General features: G+C 35.3%; 1 protein-coding gene across 9 annotated transcripts in view; it reads left to right on the forward strand.

Annotated features, from left to right (window-relative positions):
* LRCH3 (leucine rich repeats and calponin homology domain containing 3) overlaps positions 1-14,864 on the forward strand; it is a 116,029-nt gene that overhangs the window by 81,001 nt on the left and 20,164 nt on the right. For 4 of the 9 annotated variants that reach the window (XM_060150422.1, XM_060150426.1, XM_060150427.1 and 1 more), the window contains exons 11-14: positions 1,590-1,641; positions 2,026-2,175; positions 7,280-7,333; positions 12,021-12,092. In XM_060150422.1, coding sequence (XP_060006405.1) covers positions 1,590-1,641; positions 2,026-2,175; positions 7,280-7,333; positions 12,021-12,092 — 328 coding nt within the window. The remainder of the gene's footprint in view (positions 1-1,589; positions 1,642-2,025; positions 2,176-7,279; positions 7,334-12,020; positions 12,093-14,864) is intronic. The other 5 variants (XM_060150424.1, XM_060150429.1, XM_060150428.1 and 2 more) reach the window with 3 other exon arrangements.

Here is a 14,864-nt window from a genome sequence, read left to right on the forward strand (position 1 = left end):
TTGCTGGCAGAATTCAGTTCCATGCAGTTATTGACTGATGCAGTTAGTGTCACACATACTGCTGGTAGGTTCAGTAAGGTGAGGGCTAAGAAATTAACTATTGGATTTGGACATGTAAAGCCTCAGACTTGAAGAGAGCAGTTTTCAGTGAAGTTGTGAGGACAGATCCAGATTGGTGTGGGTTCAAAATAAAATGGGATGAAATGAAGTAGAAACAATGGATTTAACCAGCTTTTTAAAGAGGCTTTGGTATAAAAAGAGAGTAAAGAAATGGGAGTAGAAAGAAGGTGTATATTAAAAGGTTTTGCTTGAAAAACATTATTAAAACATAGTGTTCAAATCAGGGCACATAAACCCATTTGAGATGGGTTTACATGGTCCTTTCTGGGTTTTTTGGTGTAGTTTATCTACAGATGGCCAATAAAAGCTATAGGAAATGTTAACAGTGAAATTAGTAGTTTGGGACAAATTTGCAGTTAATGCCAGTTATTCTTCTCCCAGACTAGTATATAGTACTGGAGTCACTCATCTCACATTACTGGTTATATCCCAGTTAAAAGTCTTACCCTACCAACCCACTCTCCTCCTCTTATCTTGTCAGACTTGTGACTGAGGACGCACTGATTAGGAGTGCTAGGATAAAGGTTGACAAGGATTAGTAGAAAGTTAAAGAAGCTTTTCCCTAGCTTTAACGTTATTTTAAACCTTGTATAGGAAGTTATTATTAAGTAATTTATTTGGTAGTTATTTATTCTGTTCCTTTTAAAAATTATAAACATAATTTATTCTGTCAAAAGTTTTTTAATGGCTAGAAATTTTTTTAAAAAAAGAATTTTGTGAAAACTTCAAAGATTTGGAACGAATATAAGAAAAAATCGTGGCATGAAAGAGTATAGTAGAATAGCTTAAGTTTTTGGTTTCTTACATATTATATTTTTAAAATTCAGGAATTACAACAGGGAATATATATCAAAGTATAAGAGTTAGCACTGATAAAACTGAGAAGCAAGTTTTACTGTTTTTTTTAAGCATCAAATCAGGTTTCATGTTTTTCTAAAAGATAAAAATCAACAAAATCTTTACTTTTGTTGTTAAAATTGCTCCTTCAATTAAAATGGGAGTAGGAGTGCTTTAAACGTGCAGTTACAGGTTCTGTAGTATTCCAGATTTCTGCTGATAAAATGGCTTTGTGTATAAACCATCTCCATTTACACGTATCTTGTTTCAGTCATGATAGTAAAGAAGATTGTAGTACTTAGTGTGCTGTAAAGAAACGATATTGTTTGAGAAGTGATCTCAAATAACCGTATTGTCAGCACTGGCTGACATAGACAGTTGTTAGCTATCTGTAGCTTCATCAGTGATATCATCACGTGAAATGTGAGTTGGAGACATCAGGTGTTCCTGTAGCTTAATTTAGTGACTTGGGCTCAAGTTTACAAAATGCAATTGGTCTTTCAGTGCTGACCAGACAGTTTGCCTGCTGATTAATAGAAAGCTGCATTAACAATAAAATTCCACTTGTCTTTTATCTATCTGTCTGTCTTATCAAAGAGTTTTTTCTTTCCTTTTTTTCTTTTTTGGGTCAGGGTTCCAGCTGAGCCATCTTCCCTCTTATCACTATCACCAAGTCATAATCAGGTAAAAACATTTTTTTCAGTTTTAGTTTGTGGGGTTTTTTAAATTAAGATGGTTTTCTTCTTTTATAATACTTAAATTACAGTTAATTGCCAAATATCTGTAAATTTCATTACCTGTCTCTTCAATCTACAATTAATATAATATGTGCACCTTATGCTGGTAACAGTGTTTTTAGACACCAGACAGAACATAAGTCTTTATAATACATGTAAGAACACAGTGCAAAGAATGGAAAAGATTAGCAATAAACACATCTGAAGAAATGCTTGGTGACTGCAAAGTAAAAGTTGCTTGGGTCAGCAGTAGTTTCCCAAATTGATAAAGAATATTGGTAAGTTGATCTTTATCGCTACTTGCATATGCAAAATGATACTTTTGTTCTAGTTTTCACATGCAGACTTGGAACTTCATCGGAGAAGAGAACAATTAATAGAACGTACTCGGAGAGAGGCACAACTTGCTGCCCTACAGTATGAGGAAGAGAAAATAAGGACCAAGCAGATTCAAAGAGATGCTGTCCTGGACTTTGTCAAGGTGAGCCCTTTGGATTCATTGAATGATATTCCTAACGTTTCTTAGAAGTAAGTGCTTATTTGCTTTCCTGAGGATGTCAGATTTTATTGTCTTAATAAAAAAAAAAGAGTTGATATCTTAATTATATGAATTCTCGAGTAAATAGTATAACTGTCTCCTGCTTGTGATTAGATTAATTGTCCTCATATGTAGATAGGCTTGAGGACAATCAGAAGTGATTGATCTTGCTTTTAGGACAGTGATAGTCTCTACTCTTAACTACCTATCTGTCGTTAGACATATCACTTTACTATCCAGCTGCCATTTCCTAAATCTCTAGTGTATCAGGAAAGTGAAAATGCTTTATGTAAACTGTAAAGTGCCATGCAAATATAAACTATTGTTATCTGAACCTATCACTGACTTCCTTACCTCTAGGGAATACCAAAAATTTGCAAGGCTCACAGGTTTAATACTTCAGTCATCTTTGATTCTTTACTTTCTGTTTTCTCCACATCTACTCAATTAACAACCCCTGTTAACACTTCTTTTTTTAATCAGCCTCTGTAGTTGCCTCTAAACCTGGTTCAATTTTTTGCCTGTGTTACTTGTCTTTTTGTTCTGAAATCACCTTGGGAATTTTTTCTTTATAGTTAAATAATTATTTATATTTTTGCTTGTTTAATATCTGTCTCTCCCAGGAATTATCTGGTGGTCCAATGGTTAGGACTCCATGTTCTCACTGTGAAGGGCCTGGGTTTGATCCCTGGTCGGGGAACTAAAATCCCACAAGCCACGTGGTGTGGCCAAAAACATACACACACACGCACGCGCCCGCACGCGCACACACACACACACACACACACGACATATCTGTCTCTCCCATTTATCCGTAAACTCCATGAAGACAGGGACCATGTCTGTCATGTTTATTCACTGCTATATCGCTAGATTTAAGCAGGTCTTAGCCCCTAGTAAAGCTCAATAAATATTTTTTAAATGAATGATTGAACAAATGAATCACTCATCTTCTAGCTGCTTTCTCTCTTGTTTCATAACTCTAGCCAAAGTATATCTTCTTTAAGTACCATACACATAATAAATTCTCTTATATTTTTTCAAATGTATCAAGCCTGTGATGATGATCTCTGATGCTCAGGGAGGATAACAATTTTCCTAAGGTTAAATACTCAGCTAGTAAGTGGCAGAGCAAAGATTCTAATCAAGACAGGCTGAACAGAAAATGGAAATAAAGCTGATGGAAAATAAACAGTTTCTTTAAAAAAAAAAAGTCTAGATGGTAACTAGACTTATCATGGTGATCACCTTGTAATATATAGAAATATCAAATCACTGTCTTTTGCACCAGGAACTAACATAGTGTTGTAGGTCAGTTATACTTCAAAAACAAACAAACAGACAAGCTAATAGAAAAAGAGGTCAGAATTGTGGTTACCAGAGACAGGGCATGGGGGAAGGAGAATTGGCTGAAGGTGGCCAAAAGGTACAAACTTCCAGTTATAAGATAAATAAGAGTTAGGGATGCAATGTACAAAATATATGTTAAATGTGAAAGTTGTTAAGAGAGAAAATCCTAAGAGTTCTCATCATTTCATCATTTTTTTCTTTTTCTTTTGTTATCTTTATGAGATGGTGGATGTTCACTAAACTTATTGTGGTAATCATTTCATCATGTATGTAAGTCAGATCATTATGCTATTACACCTTAAACTTATACAGTGCTGTATGTCAATTACATTTCAATAAAACTGGAAAGAAAAAAAAAAAAAGGACAGGCTGGCTCCAAACCCTGGTCTATGACCAGAATGCTATACTGACTCTCAGTAAACGATAATGGCTAACACATACTATGTCCTAAGTGTTGTTCTATACATTTTACATAAATTAACTCATTTAGCTTGCCTTCTGTAGAAGTCATATAACTAGTAAGAGATAATTACATTGTAGATAGCCTTGATTAAATGTCAAATTAGAGTTTGATCTTGAACAATTAGGCAGAAAAGAACAATTTTAGTTCTTAAGCAGGAGAAAAGACAGGGAAGGTACTTCTGACAAACTAATCTACTCATGTTAGAATATGTTAGAAAGAGATGAGGAAAGAAGGAAAATGAAATAGAGAGTAATTGCAATAATTAGATTAGGGTACAAAATGAAGGCATAAGACTAGATGATTTCTAATTTTCCTAAGGAAAGGCAGTGTCGTCCTGTGGTAAGGGCTTAGAATCGGAAATATCTGAATTTGAATCCAGCTTTGCTACTTGGTATGTGCTTGACTTTTGGAAAGTTACTGAGCCATTCTGTGCCTTTATTTTCTTCATATGTTTAATGTTTAACTATTAAGTATTAATTATTTCAGAATTATTATGGCTTCACCTATTTACTAGTATGGTGTATGCTGCACCCCCTACTACCACAAAGGGTTTTATAAATTAACTATAAGAGAGATTTCAAGAGAAGCATCATTATGTCTTACATAGATGTGTAGTGAATGTTAAATAAATCACTGAAAATGAGTGAAAAAAAAAAGGTTCCAAAGCAAGGGTTTGAGGCTAAAAGAATGGTTTTAATGGGAGTTAGCTTTGTGGAAAGAATGTTGGATTTGGGTTCAGAAGGCATAGGTGCAGATCTCAATTATGCTACTTACTAACTTTGTAACCTTGCACATATATAACCTCTCTATCCTCAAGTTTCTCATCTTTAAAAGAATATGATTATGATGTTTGTTTATCTCACAGAGTAAGAAGAATCACTTGAGATACTGTGTATAAGAACACATTGTAAAACACTCACTATACAGATACTGTGATATTATTAATTGACATAATAACAGAAATTAGCAAATTGGGGGGAAATACCCAGTTAGTATGGGAAATTGAGGGGTTTTTTTGGTTACGTTGAACAGGAGATGACAGTGGGGTTTCTAAGTAGAGAGGGTCCACAGGCATTTGAAAATGCGAGCCTGGAATTTGGCTGATAGGAGAGAGCTAAAGCTGTTAGCATTAGAGTGGTATTTGAAGCCATTAAAGAAAGAGGATGATTTCATTGAGAGAATTTAGTGAGAGATTACCTCTCTATGAATGTGTTTATATCCATGTACATATAAAAAACATAGTTTTTTAAAATTTCTGTTTCTATAGATGCTTATAGACACAGGAAAATACTGTTTGTCAGCTTATTTTTGCTTTTCCTCATTTAAATTGTAAGCTATTTAAGGGAAAGGGCAGCGTCTTCTAACCAGTAGATCTAGAAAAACACCATACACGAGAGATACAGAGATTAATGTGAGTGATCATTTTAGTAAATAGCATTTTTCATTCCCAGTGTTCTAGATTCTGACCAGCTTCCCTTTTTTGGGGGGTGTGGGGTTATATAGCAAAAAGCGTCACAAAGTCCACAAAAACAACACTCCCCCTTAGACGGTGAGGTAAGTTTATATAATCACCTTTCTTTGGAACTTCTTATTATTGCAATGAAAATGAAATGTTTTGCATGTGATTATCATATGTTTTCAGTGATCAAAATGTTGCCATTTTCTTTTTTCCCCTCACAAAATTCTTACTAGGGAGAAAAAGACACAGGCCAGGAAGTTTATCAGAATCTATAGATTGGGGTTTTTTAAATCTATACACATCCGTCTGGAGATTATTTCCCTCCTCCCATCCCCAGCAGAGTTATCATCTCCCTCATCCATTTTCAGAGCTACTGTGTAATGAGAGATGGTCCTGAGAGCTGTATCTGGCACACGTGAATGGTGTCGGTATTAAACAAAAAACTCTACATAGTATTTCAGCTTCAGTGCTCATTTCCTAAGTGTGTATATTATTGATTATACTTTGTACACATTAGTTTTATAATATTAAATAGTACATTTTCATTTCAAAGTAACATGTAACATGTAAGATTAATTATTAACCTTTTAAAAATCTATGCACCTAGATTCTGTATTATAATGATGTCCTATGCAAAAAGAAAAAAATAAACTAGATTGTAAATTTTATTGTTTTAACATGTGTGCACGTTCAGTGACATTTACATTTTGAAATAAAATTTATGATTCATTATTTTTTTAAAAATCTGTGTACCTATTTTGACCTGTTAAAATGAAGCTTATTACTAAATGAATATTTTATTGTACTTGGCTTTTTCATTAGCTATTTTCCCTTATCTTTGCCTTCTTATTTTTTCAATTTATGATCATTACTTCCTTAAAAAATGCATAAAGGCATTATTTCATGTGAGTGTTGACTTTGATTTTTGTAAAATAAGTTATTTGAAAACCTAATACATGGGGCTTTACAAGCATCAATCTTCAGCACAATGTTTTCAAAGCACAAGTGTTTCTGGAATGGTAAGATGTATTGTTTGAAATGTTTTAAATTATCCATTATAAAGTTTTTTTTAATCTTATTGGACATATAATAACTATTTTTGGTTATTTATTTGAGAGCTTATGCATTGGTATAGTACCTGAAAGATTCACTCAAGCACTTTCCAGTTGTCTTTTCTTCACATGGTAATAACTCTGTACAAACCTTTGGCAGTCAAAGTTTGATAAGTTAATACACTCTTTCTTTTTTACCCAACATTTCCTTACTGGTCATTCTGGAGTAATTCATTATCTGAAAACTAAAGCTCCTCAGGAAAATAACATGTATAGTTTTAAAATTTCCAGTTGTACCCTTGTTTTGTCTGAGAAAGGTAATGAAGAGATGCCTAGACTAGAAATCATGACTCTTGGGTTTATTGTTTTAAATTTGTCACTGGCTCACTAAATGACCACAAATTCTTTATGTTACTGCTACATCTTCAGCTTTCTCTTCTCAGAACAGAGAATAATTCCTATTCCCCTCCTTGCTTTAGAAAGTTTTTATGCAATAAGATCATATTTGCAGTTGTTTAAGTTCTTTGGGAGAAAATCGTTACTCAGAAACAACTTATTAGCTATTTTAATGCATGAACTCTGAATGATTGTGAATGTGGTCCTGTATGTCAGCATCTTCACAAGTATGTGTTAATATGTCTCTTTGCTTGTGTATTTGTGAAACTCGTCATGTGTGTGCATAGCTTGTTTTTGACATTGCTTCATTTTTCTCCACCTCTCCAGTGTCCCTTCCCATCCAGAAGGTCTCAGCACACTGATGATAGTGCCTTGTTAGTGGTAAGAACCTTGCACAAAATGGAATTTTACATTGCTTTGTCTAGAGATTTGGGGAATAGCTACTGTACTTTTCATTCTGAATTGATCTAAATACCATAAAACATGATGAGCATCATTACTAAATGCTTTACAGATAGCTAGAACTGTCTCCCTACATTACTTTTAATGATTTACCCAGTGTTCCAAGTGTTCTGCAGATGTGATTCAAATATCTTTGTTAGTGTTTCCAAAAGTAAAACATTTGCATTGAGAACCATATTGGCTTTGTATGTGTTTGGAGGAGAGGGAATAATATATTCGTTTTTGAAATGTTTCTAATTCCAGGTGAACTTTATTAATCACTGTTTTGTCTTATAAGTCACCTGTATGATGAATGGTTCCCTTACTTCATGATGCTAATTATACAAATGTATATTTGGCATCCTATTTTATTATCTGTTTTAACCTACTGAAAATCCCAAACTTTGAGATCTCAAGATTATCCCTCCATACCCATTTTATATCTTAAACTCAGGGAAACATTAACTTGGAATGCTGTCTACTGATCTTTTTTTTTTTTTTTTTTTTGTGCGGGCCTCTCACTGTTGTGGCCTCTCCCGCTGCGGAGCAGAGGCTCCGGACGCGCAGGCTCAGCGGCCATGGCTCACAGGCCCAGCCACTCTGCGGCATGTGGGATCTTCCCGGACCAGGGCACGAACCCGTGTCCCCTGCATCGGCAGGCAGACTCTCAACCACTGCACCACCAAGGAAGCCCCACTACTGATCATTTTTAATATTGGTTTACTTTTTTTTTTAATTTTGTATTTGATTTTATTGGACACATGCAAATTTAGAAGATACATTAAAACACACTGGTTTACTTTTATTGCCTGTTTCATCAGCTGAAAATGAGTATAACTTCAGAGCTTTATTGAGAGTCTTACTTTGTCAGCTTTGCAGGAGAATTCTAACCATGTACATAATTGCTTTTCCCATCATGTTTTATGTTACTTTTTTCACCATAGTATTGAAGACTAGCAATTCAAAAGCCTATTGTCTGTAGCAATTCCTGTCTTAGGAGCTAGTAACTGCCGCCATTGTGCATACTACTGCATGAACTGCATACTTGAGCATGAGATTTCTATTACATAAACTTTCATTGTCAGAATTTCTGTGTTCTGTAATCATCATTTCCTTTAAGATGGCTATAGCACATTTTAACTGGCAGTCTTATAAAGAAATAAGCCTCTGGAGTTTTAGTCAAAGTTAATTGGCATGAGAAGCAAATAACAATTTAATGTAGAAAAATATTGAGAGCCTATGGTGATCCAGACACTTTACCAGAATTATCTCATTCACTCCTCACAGCAGCCTTAAGAGTTAAGGTTAAACTTATCACCATTTTACAAATGATTACTGAGGCACCAAATGTTTTGTCCAGAATGTGACTTCTCCAAGGTCACAGCTAGTAAGTACAAGGCTGGGTTCAAATCTAGATCCAAGTGACTTGAGAACGTGCATGAACACTGTGCTATATTGCCTCCTGTACTGTAATTGAAAACACTTTGAAACACTTTAGGAAACTGAAGATGAGATTTAATAACACATATAGTAAGTGCTGAATGCCCAGGCGTTTTTGTCAAGGAAAAAGTGGAATTTGGAAAAACAATAAAATCCCCTTAGCGTGAAATTTGTAATTTCAGCCATTTTCAAAATACATACACTTATATTTTACTTAACAGTATTCATGTCTGGCCTAAATTAGATGGCCTTTAAAAACAAGAACCATGTCTCACATATTTTTGCATGCCAAATAGTGTCCAACATGTATTACAAAAATAGTCATTTTTTAAATCATACCTCTGATCTTCTCAAAACTACTTTTCAGTGGCTTCATATAGTAGAATAAAGTCCATATACTTTTTTTTTAGATGTATTATTTATTTTATTTATTTTTTTGGCTGCGTCAGGTCTTAGTTGCAGCATGTGAGCTTCTCTCTAGTTGTGGCGTGAGCGTTTTCTCTAGTTGTGGCGCGCAGACTCCAGAGCACATGGGCTCTGTAGTTGTGGTGCGCAGGTTCCAGAGCCTGTGGACTCTGTGGTTTGCAGCACACAGGCTCTCTTGTTGAGGTGCGTGAGCTCAGTAGCTGTGGCGTGCAGATTTAGTTGCCCTGTGGCATGTGGGATCTTAGTTCCCCGACCAGGGATTGAACTAGTGTCCCCTGCACTGGAAGGCAGATTCTTTACCACTGGACCACCAGGGAAGTTCCAAAATCCATATACTTCTTAACACAGCCTACAAACCCTTTAGAGTAGGTTCCAAACTTCTTAACATGGCCCATAAGCTCCTGTGTACTCTGGGTACTATGTATCTCTCATCTCTGGGGTCATGCTATATCAGCATTTTTTCAGCTCTGAAAATATGGCAAGCCCTTTCCCACCTCAGGATCTTTGCAAATGCTCCTCCCTCTGCATGGAATGCCTCTCATTCCCTGCATATACCCCTTGGTTAATTCCTACTGATCTATCTGGTATCAACTTAAATATCACACCCTTAAAATGGCTTTTCTGCAACACCCCTACCCCCAAATCAAATTTGTCTCCACTGTTTTTTTTTTCTTCATAACACTTTTAGGTGGGTGTTTATTGTTTTGTATCTCCCCCTCTCCCCCACCCCCAATAGACTACTAGACTGTAAGCTTCATGGGCACAGGAATATTCTCTGTTGCACTTACCTATGTATACTCAATCCCTACCATAATTCCTGGGATATATTAGTTGCTTAATAAATAATTCCTGAGTGAATAATTCCTGATGTATTCTGTACATCTAATAATTGCTCATTAGGGGAGTTCCCTGGTGGTCTAGTGGTTAGGATTCGGCGTTTTCACTGCAGTGGCCCCAGTTCAATCCCTGGTTGGGGAGCTGAGATCCCACAAGCTGTATGGTGTGGCCAAAATAAAAAAATAAAAAATAAAATCACAATCAGAAAAAAAAATCTCAAAAAAAATTGTTTCAAGATAAGTTCTGATGATATAGCAAGTAAATGTTGGATTTGATTTAAAGACCTTGAAATATGGGATTTGAAATAACTGTTGGTAATGTTTAATATCAGTTACACTAACATTCTCTTAGGATTGCCCTTCAGGCTTCTGTTGCTTTCATATATGTCCCACATGTATCTACATCCCATCTCTAGACACTAGAAAGGATCTAGGCTCATTTCACTTCCTCTTCCTTCCATCCTTTTTTCCTTCTTTGCCAGCATAGTGGCTTTTAGCCTTTTTTTTTTTTTTTTTTTTGTGGTACGCGGGCCTCTCACTGTTGTGGCCTCTCCCGTTGCGGAGCACAGGTTCCGGGCGCGCAGGCTCAGCGGCCATGGCTCACAGGCCCAGCCACTTGGCGGCATGTGGTATCCTCCCAGACTCGGGCACGAACCCGTGTCCCCTGCATCGGCAGGTGGACTCTCAACCACTGCGCCACCAGGGAAGCCCTAGCCTTTTTATATTTGAGATTGACAGTAATTCAAGTCCATTTGATCGTAAGGAGGCCCAGGAAATCTAAACAGGTGAAGGCATATACAATGTAAGACTGCTGTCACAGCCTTGTTCTTTGGTACATTTCTTTCCTCACTTTCTTCTGCCTTAAGATAATGTTGCAGTGTGTGTTACATGCTTTGTTTTGCACACACGAAAAAGACATTGCTATCTATCAACTCATTAAAAATATAGTTATATTTATCATATTGACCATCCTACTCACCTTTTCCTAAACACCACATGTGTTCTTGTTCATTTATCCCATGATTCAGATATTTGTGATTGTAGTTTAAATTTTTAAAAATTATTTAACTTATAAAGACTTTAATATCTTTAAGCCTTTGGCATTTTTAATAGATACAATCTTACTCAACGCCCTTTGTGAAAGTTCTGTCTTCTCTGATTTCCACTCCCCACCAAATGAAAAAATTGTCATGTTTTGAGCAGCTTTTATCTGTAATAAAAATTCTGTACAATGGATTCTAACACTTACTGTCTCTAATTGTATCTCTAATATATCTAACTAGTTTTATGTAGGCTGGTGAAAGGATAAAGGATTCAAAGAAAAGGAAAATTGTACTTAACTTCTCAGAGGTCATTTGGACTTTTACAGAAGCAGAAATGAAATGCTGGTTCATCCTTAAGGTGTGATGCAAAATCCTCATGTCCTGGCTTCTCACATCAGAGCCATTAAACTGAATTATAATAAATCTAATTTGGATTAATATTGAAAAGATGTTGCTCTTATTCATGCCAATTCTGATCAGTTAAAATGAGCTCTTTGACTGGATTTGTTTCCCCTGTCATAGGAACAGCAGGACTCATTTGTTTCTAAGGCTATTTTGCTAAAAAAAATTTGATGTACTCAGTTTTATTTCTATATAAAATCATGTTTAATAAGTCATGCCTTTCATTTCTTGATTAATGTGGTATGAGGTATTGAAATAATTTGAATTAAACAGGTGGAAAACTGTGTTTAATAAATTATAGGGTTTTTCCCCCCAACTATTCTCTTTCTGCCCTATCAATATCTTAGTAAACCATTTGAAAGTTTGTCAGTGACCTTTCCTTTGCTAATTTTACTGACAAGATCTGCCTGCCTGCCTGTCTGACGTTTTGCTAACATAAATGCTGCCTTCTGTTTCTTCTCTTTCTCTTTTGCCATTTAGTCGCTGTCAGGTGTGAATCAAGTGGGCTGTGCTGCTACCCTGCCTCATTCTTCTGCCTTCAGGCCTCTTAAGGTATATCTTGTTATTGTAATTTACCAGGAACTTTGAGGAGGGGATTTGCCCGGGAGATCTTAAATTTCCCAATGGATTGGTCTAACAACAGTCTGAAATCTAGAATTGTATGAAATATAACTAAGCTTATGAAGCTAAGTTTAACATTAATTTCACTTGAAATTTTTTGGAAGTTTTATTATGCCAGAAACATAGAGCCTTTGTTAATTCTTTATATTGAGATTTTTGTTTGAAATGTCCTTCTAATTTTCTTATCAAAGGGTTGGGTTTTTTTTGTCATGAGTTACTATGTTACTTTGGTTAATATATGATATTGAGTTAACTCTGTTGTCTAATGTGCATGCAAAATAATTTGAGTATCAGTCCCCCAAAGTGTCACTGCCAAAACCCTATTACAGTAGAGGTCAGCAAGCTCTGGTCCCTAGGCCACCTGTTTCTGTAAATAGTTTTAGTGACATACAGCCATGCCCATTTGTCTATGGCTGCTTTTGCACTTAAAAGCAGAGTAGGAATAGTTACAATGGAGATCACATGGCCTGGAAGTCTAAATTAAAAACCTGTGGTATTTTATTTTTTAAAGACCTCTAGGGATGGTAATTCCATACTTATTATCATATGATACCTAAGAAATGATTCATAATCCTGACTGTCAACAGGGTCCTCTCCTTGTCTAACTTATATCTGTCCTCCTGTGGTTTACACCTATTTCTTCTTTTCTTTCCAGAGTGGAGATTTTCTAGTTACTTAGCAGTCCTTATGTGGAGAATCTTTATATTTGAAAACTGTTATGATGCCACCCGTGTCTTCTCCGTAAATAAGCTTTGGCCCTTTTATGTGCCTTTCCTAGCCTGTTTGTCCTTATGAACTTTCACAAGTTCTCTGCCCTCCATTTTGGCTTCACAGTTCCCAACTAGAAATATATCCCTCATTAGAGCCCACGTAGTACTGAGCATGAAACAAGGGTTATTCACGTCTTATGCTGAGCATTAGGTTGGCTTTTTCCATTTTGGTATTCATTTTGCTGTGTATCCATTGTAATTCTCAGATGTTTTAGTTATATTCCTAAATGATAATTAATTTCTAAACTTTGTATCTTTTGTTTTCCTAAATATTTAATTTTGCTTTTTGAACATTTAAAATTTTCTGATTTCCCGGAATATTTTCAAATTCTTGCATCATGTCCTTCTAAATGCTGACTCCAACTTTATAACATCTGTAAACCTGATAAACCTTCTCTCTGGTTATTATTGAAGCTACACATACCTGGATGACACCTGATAAAACTTTATAATTCTCTTCTATATTAACCTTTTGCTAGCCTTTCTCAGCTAGGTTCGTTATTTGAACTACAAAGAAAATTATTTGAGGGACTGTTTTCAAAATTTTTTCAAGGAAGGTATATAACTAGTACCATTCTAGGTATATAGGAGAAAAGTTAATTCGTTACACTCAATGGATACCTTAGGGCATTGGGGCTTATCGTCCCCTAGAATTTTAGTTGAGTAAGGCCAAATCTGAATGTGCCAGAAGCTGTGTAATGTCTAACATTCTTCCTGTAGACCTGCTGCACTGTCAAATGATTAGTTTAAAAATATTTATTCTTTATTTTTTGGTATCTCAGTTACTCTGCAGCAGGTATATACTATATTTAGGCATGATTTTATTTCTTTTGTTGCTTAACTAGGCACTAAAAGTTGACTTTGTATCAGTTTCCATTTTTTGCTCTCCAGTTCTCCAAAAGTTCTCAGATATACCAGTCAATGGCCTCAGCGTGATTTGAACTAATTATTTCAGTATCCTAGAATGTAAGCAGTTAGATTTATAGTTTGAATAAAAATATATTTTTAAAATCACCATTTTGTAAGTCCCCTCTTTTCTGGCTTTGTTTTTCATTACACCCAACTGTATGTTATCTTTTGGTATTTCTGGAGGTAGAGAACATTTGCTGCCATTCAGTAGAATGTGTTTCAGCTCTTCCTTCTAATCTAATAGAGTTGTCTAATAACTTTATTGTTTATTCCTAAATATGTTAAAGTTTCTAGTCTATCTCACTGTAATAGGCCTTTTTAAATTTAAAATTTTTTTCCTCTGTATCTGGAATAATCTCTACTTTTTATGTTTTTCTGTTTGTACCATTGGTCCTAGCTTTCTCCTTCTACCTCATCTTCCTTGAAAATAAGGATAGTATTTTGTTTCCTTAAAAAGATATCCAGCTTTTGCCTCATTGGCCCATTTATTCCTTTTACTAGTGCCTGTTGTTCTTATTTTAAATTAAATTTGTTATTTAAATTTTCATTTCTTCTCAGCATCCTAAACTTAGTTTATTGGCATCTTTAAACTTGATGAACATGTTGTCTTTTTCACTAATGAAGATGTAATACATTGCTTCACTCAGGAGCGCAGCTTACTTTTTAAGTCTTAATTCTCGGTCTAAGAGTATCAAACCAAGGAAACATTACCACAGAATTGTCTTTCAGATCAGTCCAAGAATTTTCTCAACAGCATGGCTTCTGTTTATTTACTTATTTATAGCAGTTAAAATTTCCTGTCATCATTAATCTCACCTGACCCAACTCCAACTTCAGATAAAAGATTTCTGAAAATATTGAAAACCAAAAGGGAGAAAAAAACATGGGAGTGTGTATGTGTGTGTGTATTTGTGTGTGTGTTTTAAAGTCATTCTGTTCAAAAATGTGTCTCAGTTATCATAAATTATTGAGTACAACTCAATGGTTATTGAATATAACTAGCTATCAAGGCCTGAAAACCTGT

The sequence above is a fragment of the Lagenorhynchus albirostris genome, chromosome 5, assembly GCF_949774975.1.
Source record: "Lagenorhynchus albirostris chromosome 5, mLagAlb1.1, whole genome shotgun sequence".
Lineage (NCBI taxonomy): Eukaryota > Metazoa > Chordata > Mammalia > Artiodactyla > Delphinidae > Lagenorhynchus > Lagenorhynchus albirostris.